This window comes from Erinaceus europaeus, chromosome 10, assembly GCF_950295315.1.
Source record: "Erinaceus europaeus chromosome 10, mEriEur2.1, whole genome shotgun sequence".
NCBI lineage: Eukaryota > Metazoa > Chordata > Mammalia > Eulipotyphla > Erinaceidae > Erinaceus > Erinaceus europaeus.
In genome coordinates, this window is record NC_080171.1 from 94,272,947 (window position 1) to 94,285,302 (window position 12,356).

At 38.2% G+C, this 12,356-nt stretch overlaps 1 protein-coding gene across 1 annotated transcript; it reads right to left on the reverse strand.

Annotated features, from left to right (window-relative positions):
• Positions 1–223: 223 nt before the first annotated feature.
• LOC103129010 (olfactory receptor 1L1-like) lies at positions 224–1,239 on the reverse strand. The gene has a single exon (XM_007539952.2). It carries the CDS (start codon positions 1,154–1,156, stop codon positions 224–226), a length of 933 nt encoding a protein of 310 aa, XP_007540014.2. The 5' UTR covers positions 1,157–1,239.
• Positions 1,240–12,356: the final 11,117 nt, after the last annotated feature.

A 12,356-nucleotide genomic window follows, 5' to 3' on the forward strand; every position in this document is an offset into this window, starting at 1 on the left:
AACCATGTAGAAAGATTCAGATAGCGCTCATCTTAACTAATGGGTCATAAGTATTACTGAATACAATGTTAGCAATGATGGGAAAAAGCCCTATAAGCCCTATATATTTTTCCATCACCCACGATGTGCCTTTATTAATATTCCTCAGTTACTCATAAAAAGCATTTTAAATTAGGGATTAGAGAAGCTGCATAGTTCAACAAATGCTTAACAGAAACCCATATTATTGAGATTTTATTTTGACAAGCAGCTTCCCCAAGCCCCGCTTCATGTCTTTGTTTCTCAGACTGTAGATAAATGGATTTAGCATTGGAATTAGTATAGTATAGAAAAGTGTTGCTACGCGATCTTTGACTGTATAACTAGATAGGGGCTGAAAATATACATAACTTGCACTTCCATAAAACAAAATAACCACAGTGAGATGAGAACCACAGGTAGAGAAGGCCTTATATTTCCCAGCTGCTGAAGGGATCTTCAGAACAGTGATGAAGATTCTCAAGTAGGAGATTATGATACATGTACAGGGGGTCATTATGACAAAAGGAGCTTCTGTCTTTATCACTATCTCATTGACAAACGTAGATGAGCAGGACAACTTAAGCACTGGGTTTACATCACAGAAGAAGTGACTGATAACATTGGAGGCACAAAAGGTGAGTCGATTCACTAAGAGGACATGGAGTAGTGAATGAAGAAATGGGATGATGAACGCGAATACCAATAAGATGCCACAGAATTTATAGCTCATTTTGGTGACGTAATGAAAGGGGTTGCAAATGGCCACATAACGATCAATGGCCATGGCGCCTAGGAGGTAACTATCCACATTTCCAAAGGATAAGAAGAAATACATCTGTGTCAGACATTCAGTATAAAGGATGGACTTTGCTTCTGATAAGAAGTTTGTCAGCATCTTTGGAATAGTAACTGTTGTGTAGCAAATATCAACAAAAGACAAGATGCTTAGAAAGAAGTACATGGGAGTCTGCAGGCGATTATCGGAATAGATGACAAGGATAATGATTAGATTTCCCATCAGAATGACCATGTAGATGGCTAGAAATAAGGCAAAGAGAGGCATCTGATCCTCTGGCCTAGAGGAGAGCCCCATTAGGACAAATTCAGAAGGTCTTGTTAGGTTGTTCCATCTCATAGTGTTGACTTTCCTTAAAAATAAAACAGACTTTTATTATACATAGCACACATTTCCCAAGCATTTAAGACTTATTCTCCCACTTATAGTAAATGGAATGTTTATCATACTGCTACTTTCCTCCATTAGTGTAGATTATTCATCATAAAAATTTTTTTTGGACTTCCAGGTAGGATTTCCATGACCTGATCATGGAAACTTGAAGCTCTCTCATCAAAATGACTAAATGAATTTCATCATTAACTGAGGAAAAAAGCAATTTCCAGACTAATTCAGCTATCTCCTGTTGTCTCTGAGGTAAATTGCCTCAAAAGTGAACCTTGGACCCTGCACCCAACCACCACAGTCACCTACCACCTGCACTGACACAACACACCTGCCACCCAACTCCCACTGCCTGCCATCACTGCAGCCCTCTCAGAGGACTCCTGGTGCAGGCACCAAACACAGCAATAACACTGGAAGCAAAAAAAACAAAAACGGGGTGGGGGGATATGAACAGACTATCACTGCATAAGAGACACAAAAGGCCAACAGCCATGGGAAAAAGTGCTCCAAATCACTGATTGTCAGAGAAATGCAAATAAAGAGAATAATGTGATACCACTTTACCCCTGTGAGAATGTCATACATCAGAAATGAGAGTAAAAACAAATTCTGGAGAGGCTGTGGGGACTAAAGAACACTCTTGCACTGTGGGTGGGAATGCAAATTGGCCAAAGCCCCATGGAGAGCAGTCTGGAGAACCCTCACAACAGTATAAAGGGACTTTCCTTATGACCCAGTAATTCCACACCTAAGGAATCAAACACACTCATCCAAAAAAAAAAAATCTGTTTATACCTATGTTTGTTTGTTTTTTTAATGAAAAGAAAACACTGACAAAAACCATACGTTAAGAGAGCTACAACTCCACACAATTCTCACCACCAGAACTCCCTATCCCATCCCCTGCCTAGATAACTTTCCTATTCTTTATCCCTCTGGGAGTATGGACCCAGGATTATTATGGGGTGCAGAAGGTGGAAGGTATGGGTTCTGTAATTGCTTCCCCATTGAACATGGGCACTGGCAGGTAGATCCATACTCCCAGCCTGCCTCTCTCTTTCCCTGGAGGGGCAGGGCTCTGGGGAAGCAGGGCTCGAGGACACATTGGTGGGGTCATCTGCCCAGGGATGTCTGGTGGGCATCAGGTTAGCATCTGGAACCTGGTGGCTGAAAAAAGAGTTAACACACAGAATCAAAAAAAAAATAAATAACTGTTGACTAATCCTGAACCTAAAGGTTGGAAAAGTTCATATGAAGAGTTGGGGTGGGGGATCTCTGTTTCATAGATAGTTAGTAGGCCTATTTTAGTTATATTCCAAAGGGCCAATGACTATACTAGTTGTTTCTTTTTCCTGAGCCTGATATCTGATATGCAGGTGCATCTAAATTGTATAACTAGGTTTATAGCATCACAATTTATAATAGCCAAAAACTAGAAATAACCCAGATGTCTAGCAACAGATGAATGACTGAGAAAATTGTGGTGTATATACACAATAGAACATTACTCAGCTATAAAGAATAAAGAATACAACATCTTTGACCCATCTTGGATAGAGCTAGAAGGAATTGTGTTAAGTGAGATAAGCTAGAAATAGAAAGATGAGTGAGATGATCCTGCTCATAAACTAGATGTTGAGAAAGGAAAACAGAAAGGAAACTCAAAGCAGAATTTGGACTGGGTATGAAGTATTGCACCAAAGTACGTGTTTCAGGATTGAGGGAGGGTAGATTTTCAGCGCCACTATATGGGGTAGGGGTAGTGACACACCTTTTTTTTTTTTAAATCCTCATTGAGGGATTAAAAGTTTATAGTCAACAGTAAAATACAATAGTTTGTACATGGGGCACAGATCTTTGATGGTGGGAATGGTGTTAATCTATACTCTAATTTATAGTTTTATAAATCACTATTTATTCAATGTTGGGGGAAATATATTACCTCTAGTTCGTTAAATTCATAGATTTCAGCTCTGAGTATATATTTCTTTAGTCTAAGAACTTAATGTTTCAGTTTTATACACTGAATATATTTGGACACTGACCTTACATTGTTAAAGCATTTCTAATAATAATTTTTTGAAATACTATATCAAAAATAATCTTAGACCAGGTAGAGCAGAAGCAACCAATCTTTTCTTCATCTAATAGTTATTTATAAATAGCATTAAATGATGTAAATCATGGTAACATCTCCTCTGGTACACTAAACCTAAACATGATATTTTCAAAGTAAACCAATGCCAAATAACTTGTGTATATCAGTAAGTCTCTGTTGCTTTCTTAAATTCTAAGACAGCAAGGAAACTTCCTCATTCTCTTTAAAATTTACGTTTCTTTCAGTCCCAGAACCTCTGGGACTTTGTTTGTATTTCTTCATGCTTCTCCTTTTGATTTCCGCCCCTGTGATACTGCCTCTGCTGTCTTCAATCAAATCCATGTAACCTGGGCCACCATACCATGTTTTTCTTCACACTGTATCCAGAGATGCCAAGCCGGTTACCTCAAACTCCAGTAATCTGGTGAGACTTATTACCTAACACATGGGACTCCCTACCTCCATTTCATATGGTTCATTCCCTAACAACGTTACAGACTCTAGATATAGTCCAGGGCCGAAGGGGCAGGGTACATGGGCACATGTATCCATTCAGTTAGGAGAAAATATATACCTCAAAGTAAAAGTTCTCACTAATCTGCTGTGGCTAGACATAGACTCAATAAGTTCAGCAAGCAAGTAGAAAAAACTAAAGAAGACATCAAGTACCTAATCAAATATTCACTACTTAGGCCTACACACCCACCTCTCCTATCTCCTACTTCACTTCTCTCAATAAATTCAACCTTGTCTAACCTTGTCAGATAAAGTAAGAACGACAAAAGCTAGACAAGGGCATGAGACTGGCACACTTTAATGATGACTGTTTTGGTCACTCCCAGGCCATCCTATCATCTGAGACTCTAGTCAGTTAATCTCTGAATTTGCATATTGATATATAGGCCTACACCTCTAATAGATACTTCTCTCCACCATCACTGGTAAGTTCCATCAAGAAATCATCATCAGTCCTTTTGTGGGACTTTCCAGGAGCTTGCCCTCACTGTAGAGCAGCAATAGTAGGGACGGCCCCACTCTCTGAAGGGACATTTGGTCAACATACTCTGCCACTTGAGGAAGACTGATCTGGAATGAGTGCATCAGAATGTTCCTGGTTGTGATCATAGACTGCAAGTTTAGATTGACAGGGAGTCAGAGGTTACAAAGGCTTCTGTGCTGAATATGATGAGACATGGGCCTTACATCAGATCAATGGGGTAAACAATTAATGATATTTATATAACTTCCTCATTTTTGGAGCTATTTTCTGCACTAACCCAGCTCTCTAGTCATAGTCTGAACTCTAACACCATCTTCCCAGACAATACTTTTAATTCACCTGCATGTTTCTTACTGATCTCAGGCAAAAATTACTCAGGTCATGGGCCACATGGAATAAATCTAAAATAAACTTCTTAGCTTCTTTTCACATGAAGACCCCTAGTTTCATTTGCTTTATTCCTACCTTTAGGTTCCTGTTTATTGAACAATTTGCTTCACATCTTACCACGTTTCAGCCTCCAAGTTGCGGATGCTACCTTAACACTGTCTTGACCTCCCTAGACAGATAACCTCAACAGTGTGTCCTGAAACCTCACCTCTCCAGAGACCTACCCCACTAGGAAAAGACAGAAACAGGCTGGGGGTATGGATCAACCTGTCAATGTCCATGCTCAGCAATTACAGAAGCTAGACCTTCCTTCCACCTTCAGCACTTAATAAAGAATATTGTTCCACACTCACAGAGAGGGGTAAAGAACACAGAAGCTTCTAATTGAGGAGATGGGATATAGAACTCTGGTGGTGGGTACTGTGTGGTATTGTACCCTTGTTATCTTACAGTATTTTTCATCATTATTAAATGACTAATACAAATTATAAGAAATGGAAACTATTTCTACAACAGACAATAAATTCTTTTTTTTTTTTTTTGCTCCCTGCAATTTCAGAGACATGTAGAGAATCTGGGAAATAGACTACAGAAAGGATAGTAAGATCAGAGGAAGAAATGGGCATAGAGAGACCTACCTCTTCTCTCATCTGAAATGCTGTCTGATAATCATATTCTGATTCAGCTTCATACAAGTCAGGTACAGATTAGAACAAGGGGGGGAAGCTTTACCTATTTGGGTATTTTTGTAGGCCAGCTTGCTTGGGTAATTATTTTGGGATCACCTATACATTTAGTTTCTAAGTTTTTTCCTTGATTATTTATTTTGGAATTTGGACATTGAATATTGATATTATTTTATAACCCTTTTGCTGCCTTCATTGTGATCAATAGATCTTCCCAACCCCCAAGTGAATTATTACTTAACTAGGAAAAAAAAAGGCCCAGAGAGTTGAATCTAGTGTTGCATAGATATAGCCTCTTTCTTATTTTTAAGCATATCCTATTCTTACTTACCAACTTGTGGGCATATTATTTTTTATGAGATCATGACTCATTTGGCAGTCCCAATTCAAGGCACACAATAGGGAGAACAGCTACTCACTTATTCTCTTCGTCTGCTTTATAACTATGAATTTTCTCCTATGACTATCTCAATCACTACTGCAGATGGCTAACACTTACTTACCTTTGACAAACTTTCAACTATTCCTGAATATGAGTGCATTCCCAGGTACTGCAAGGCTCTCCCAACTGATGAAGTCATATTGAACCTTTTTTCAATTTTTGTTTGTCTTGTACCTTTTCATCAAATCCCCAGTGTTCAGTTAGAAAACTAAGTTGAAAACAACTTATTATTTTCAATTATGAAAGACAGTCCTCTAAGGAACCAGGAAAATCATATCTTCTACTCCAAATACCACTGTTCTTCTTCATTTTTCCTAAAATTTCTTACAGTGTCTTGATGTTTATGCCATAGGAAACAGTCAACAAATTGCAAAACAAGTAGAATAGGAGAAAGTGTTTGTAAAGCATATGTTTCATATAAAGACTTAATGACCAAAATATATAAGGTAGTGTAAAACTCAACAGGAAAACAAGCCAATTAAAGAACTAACAAGGGATCTGAAAAGACATTTCTTCAAAGAAAGATATAGTTATAAGATGTAATGAGGAAAACACCAAATGAAACTTGGACTAGATGTAGAGTATTATAGCAGAGCAAAGGACTCTGGGGAAGAGGGGAAAGGAGGGATTGTAGAGGATGCTGGCATCCTGGAAATGCATTTAATTTGGGGCTGAGAGTGTATTGCAGACATCTGTCATGAGATGATGAGAAATTTTACCCATATGTCAACAATGGCATTGTAAATCAGTAAGCCCTCAATAAGATGATTAAAATGATATAGTGAAGAATCTAGTATTTATGTAGGAATTATTAGAATTTCAATTAATATATCAGAACACCAAAGATTTGACACTATATTACACACATGACTATAGAATTCTATAAACATTTATTACCTATCACCACTAGTTCAAATAATTAACCCAGGGCTCAAGCGTTAAGAGTAGACTGTTTTAAGATACAGTTAAGGGTGGATGAGAGTGTGATCTGGCTGTGACATCTGTCACCGTATTGATCACCAGGCTTGATTCTGCTGATCTAGCTGGCTAGGCAGGCGTCCCTTTCCTCCCTCACTGCTTCATGCTGCACACGTGGTCAAAAAGGATGCCTTCCCTGAAAAGAGAAGACCAGTCTTTGGTAGAGTAGCTGCGCTTCCATACTAGAACCTCCAAACAAGCTCTCAAGATCCATTTGTAGGAGAATGTGGGGTAATCAAGCTTCCAAGACTGCAGATACATCCAAATGAGGTTCTGCATGTGGCAGTCTGCCTTTCTAAAAAATAAATAAATAAATAAATACAATTAAGAATTAAGGGCTGGAGAGATAGCATAATGGTTATGCAAAAGACTCTCATGCCTGAGGCTCTGAGGTTCAATCCCCAGCACCATTGTAAAACTGAACTGAGCACTACTCAGGTTTCTCTTTCTCTCTTTCTGTGTTGCTCTCATTAAAAGAAAGTAAACAAAATATTTAAAAATATACAATTAAAACTAAACAACTCTATCCTGTATACTTCCTTCCTCTTAAATTGCTACAACTATAATTTTTTTATTGGTTTCAAAATTTACCTTAATATTTCCAATATAATTATGAGAAGATTCTATTTAATTTTTTTAAAGATTTTATTTTATTTACTTATTTATTTATTTTTAACTTTTTAATTTTAAAAAAGGAAACACTGACTAACCCATAAGATAAGAGGGGTAGAACTTCACACAATTCCCACCCCCAGAACTCTGTATCCCATCCCCTCCTCTGATAGTTTTCCTATTCTTGATTCCTCTGGGAGTATGGACCCAGGGTCATTATGGGATTCAGAAAGTGGAAGGGCTGGCTTCTGTAACTGCTTCCTAGCTGAAGATGGGCATTGGCAGGTAGATCCATACTCCAAGCCTACCTCTCTCTTTCCCTAGTAGGGTGGGCCTCTGGTTAAGCAGAGCTCCAGGACACATTGGTAGGATTGTCTGTCTAGTGAAGTATGGTTGGCATCATGCTAGCATCTGGAACCTGGTGGTTGAAAAGAGTTAAGATACAAAGCCAAACAAATTGTTGAACAATCAGGGGCCTAATGGCTGCATTAGTGCAGGTGAATAGTTGGGGGGCTCTCCATTTGGTAGATAGCTAGTAGGCATATTTTAGTTATATTCCAAAGGGCCTGTGGCTATACTAGTTTTTTTTTTTCCCCTCAAGATTATTATGCCAAAACAATCTTGAGAAGACAGAACAGAACTGGAGTCATCACATTGCCAGACCTCAAATTGTATTATAAGGCCATTGTCATCAAAACTGCTTGGTACTGGAACATGAATAGACACTGACCAGTGGAATAGCATCGATAGCCCAGAGGTAGCTCCCACACCTATGGACATCTATCTTTGACAAAAGAGCCCAGACTATTAAAAGAGATGTGTCTCTTCAACAAATGTTGCTGGAAAAAATGGGTTGAAACATGCAGAAGAATGACATTGAACCACTATATCTCACCAAACACAAAAGTAAATTCCAAGTGGATCAACGACCTGGATGTTAGACTAGAAACTATCAGATACTTAGAGGAAAATATTGCCAGAACTCTTTTCTGCATAAATTTTAAAGTCATCTTCAATAAAAACTATGGGACTACATCAAATTAGAAAGTTTCTTCACAGCAAAGGAAACTATTACCCAAACAAAGAGTCCCTTCACAGAATGGGAGAAGCTCTTTGCTTGCCATATATCAGACAAGAGGCTAATAGCCAGAATATATAAAGTGCTTGCCAAACTCAATAACAAGAAAACAAATAACCCCATCCAAAAATGGGGAGAGAACATGGAAAGAATATTCACCACAGAAGAGAACCAAAAGGCTGAGAAACACATGAAAAAATGCTCCAAGTCTCTGACTGTCAGATTAATGCAAATAAGACAACAATGAGATACTACTTCACTCCTGTGAGAATGTCATACATCAGAAAAGGTAGCATCAACAAATGCTGGAGAGTTGTGGGGTCAAAGGAACCCTTCTTCACTGCTGATGGGAATGTAAATTGGTCCACCCCTGTGGAAAGCAGTCTGGAGAACTTTCAGAATGCTAGAAATGGACTTACCCTATAATCCTGCAATTTCTTTCCTTGGGATATATCCTAAGGACCTAACACATCCATCCAAAACGGTTTGTGTATACCTATGTTCTTAGCAGCACAATTTGTAATGGTCAAAACCTGGAAGCAACCAAGTGTCCAACAACAGATGAGTGACTGAGCAAGTTGGAATCTATATACGCAATGAAATACTACTCAGTTACTAAAAATGTTGACTTCACCGTTTTCAGCCCATCTTGGATGGAGCTTTAAGAAATCATGCTATCGAGCACATACTGAAAGAACTACAAAAATACATCAACAGTAATACAATAAGGGTAGGAGACTTCAACACCCCACTCTCACAATTAGACAGATCAACAAAGCAGAGAATCAACAAAGAAACAAGAGAATTAAATGAAGAGATGGACAGACTAGACCTCCTGGACATTTTCAGAGTCCTTCACCCCAAAAAACTGGAATAGACATACTTTTCATATCCACACAACCCATTCAAGGATAGACCACATGTTAGGCCACAAAAACAACGTCAACAAATTCAAAAGTATTGAAATCATCCCAAGTACCTTCTCAGACCACAGTGGGTAAAGCTAACATTCAACAAAAAACAGAAAATTACTAAAAGTCACAGAATTTGGAAACTCAACAACATGCTGCTTAAGAACTGCTGGGTCAGAGAGGTACTCAAGCAAGAAATTCAAATGTTCCTGGAAACAAATGAAAACAAAGATACAAGTTATCAAAATATTTGTGACACAGCTAAAGCAGTATTGAGAGGGAAACTCATAGCCATATAATTCCATATTAGAGAACAAGAAAAAGCTCAAATAAACGACCTTACTGCATGCCTTAAGGACTTAGAGGAAGAACAAAGGAACCCTAAAGCAACCAGACGGATGGAAATCACTAAAATTAGAGCAGAAATAAACAACATTGAAAATAAGAGAAACATACAAAAGATCAATAAAGCAAAATGTTGGCTCTTTGAAAAATTAAACAAGATTGACAAACGCCTAGTCAGACTCACTAAAAGAGAGAGAGAGAGAGAGAAAGAAGACTCAAATAAATAGAGTTGTAAACAATAAAGAAGATGTCAGAACGGACATCACAGAAATCCAGAAAATCAGCCAAGACTTCTACAAAGAACTATACTCCATCAACCTAGAGTATCTGGAAGAAATGGAAGAGTTCCTGGAAACATATACCCTTCCAAAACTGAACTAAGAAGAACTACAAAAAATAAATGCACCAATCAAAGACAGAGAAATTGAAGCCATTATTAAGAATCTTCCCAACAACAAAAAGCCTGGACCAAATGGCTTCACAAACGAATTCTACAAAACTTTCAGAAAACAATTAATACCTATATTTCTAAAGCTCTTCCAAAAAATTGAAGAAGCAGGAATACTCAGTTATACCTTCTATGAAGCCAAAATCACCCTTATAACAAAAGCTGATAGGGAAACAACAAAAAAGGAAAACTATACACCAATATCTCTGATGAACATAACTGCCAAACTAATAAACAAGAACCTAGCCAACCAGATACAGCAGTATATCAAAAAGATTGTTCATCATGACCAAGTGGGATTCATCCCAGGAATGCAAGGCTGGTTCAACATCCGTAAGTCAATCAATGTCATACACCACATCAATAAAAGCAAAACCAAACACCACATAATTATATCAATAGATGCTGAGAAAGACTTTGAAAAAATTCAAAACCCATTCATGCTCAAAACACTACAAAAAATGGAAGTAGATGGGAAATTCCTCAAGATAGTGGAGTCCATATATAGCAAACCTACAGCCAACATCATACTCAATGGACAGAAGCTGAAAGTGCTTGCCCTCAGATCAGGGACTAGACAGGGCTCTCCACTATCACCATTACTCTTCAACATCCTATGGGAGGTTCTTGCCATAGCAATCAGGCAAGAGAAAGAAATAAAAGGAATACAGATTGGAATGGAAGAAGTCAAGCTCTCACTATTTGCCGATGATATGATAGGATACATAGAAAAACCTAAAGAATCCAGCAGAAAATTACTGCAAGTTATTAGGCAATATAGCAAGGTGTCAGGCTACAAAATCAATGTACAAAAATCAGTGTCATTTCTATATGCAAACACTAAATCTGAGAAGAAGACATCCAGAAGTCACTCCCATTCACTGTTGCAGCAAAATCAATAAAATACCTAGGAGTTAAGCTGACCAAAGATGTAAAAGACTTGTATAGTGAAAGCTAAGAGTCGCTATTAAAGGACATAGAAACTGATACCAAGAAATGGAAAGACATCCCATGCTAATGGATTGGAAGAATAAATATCATCAAAATGAATATTCTCCCCAGAGCCATATACAAATTTAATGCAATACCTATCAAAGTTCCACCAAGCTTCTTTAAGAGAATAGAACATAAAATACAATCATTTATCTGGAACCAGAAAACACCTAGAATTGCCAAAACAATCTTGATAAAAAGAAACAGAAATGGAGGCATCACACTCCCAGATCTCAAACTATATTATAAGGCCATCATCATCAAAACAACCTGGTGCTGGAACAAAAATAGGCATACTGACCTGTGGAACAGAACTGAACACCCAGAAATAAACACCCACACCTATGGGCATCTAATCTTTGATAAAGGGGCCCAAAGTATTAAATGGAAGAAGAAGGCTCTCTTCAATAAATGGTGCTGGGAAAACTGGGTTGAAATATGCAAAAGAATGAAACTGAACCACCTTATTTCACCAGAAACAAAAATAAACTCCAAATTGATCAAGAACTTGGATGTTAGACCAGAAACTATCAAATACTTAGAGGAAAACATTGGTGTAACTCTTTCCCACCTAAACCTCAAGGACATCTTTGATGATCCAAACCCAATTGGCAAGAAAGACTAAGTCAGAAACAAGTCAGTGGGACTACATCAAATTGAAAAGCTTCTGCACAGCCAAAGAAACTATCACACAAACAAAGAGACCCCTCACAGAAAGGGAGAAGATCTCCACATGCCGTACATCGGACAAGAGTCTAGTCACTAAAATATACAAAGAGCTCAGTAAACTTAGCACCAAAAAAGCAAATGACCCCATCCAAAAATGGGCAGAGGATATGAACAGAACATTCACTCCAGAGGAGATCCAAAAGGCTAGCAAACATATGAAAAACTACTCCAGGTCGCTGATTGTCAGAGAAATGCAAATAAAGACAACATTGAGATACCACCTCACTCCTGTGAGAATGGCATACATCAAAAAGGACAACAGCAACAAATATTGGAGAGGCGGTGTAGACACAGGAAACCTTCTGCACTGCTGGTGGGAACGTAAATTGGTCCAGCCTCTCTGGAAAGCAGTCTGGAGAACTCTCACAAGGCTAGACAGGGACCTACCATATGACCCAGTAATTCCTCTCTTGGGGATATACCCCAAGGACTCTATAACACC

Bases quoted from the DNA above. Each gene is read 5' to 3' on its own strand.
- LOC103129010 (XM_007539952.2), bottom strand. From the start codon at position 1,156: ATGAGATGGAACAACCTAACAAGACCTTCTGAATTTGTCCTAATGGGG.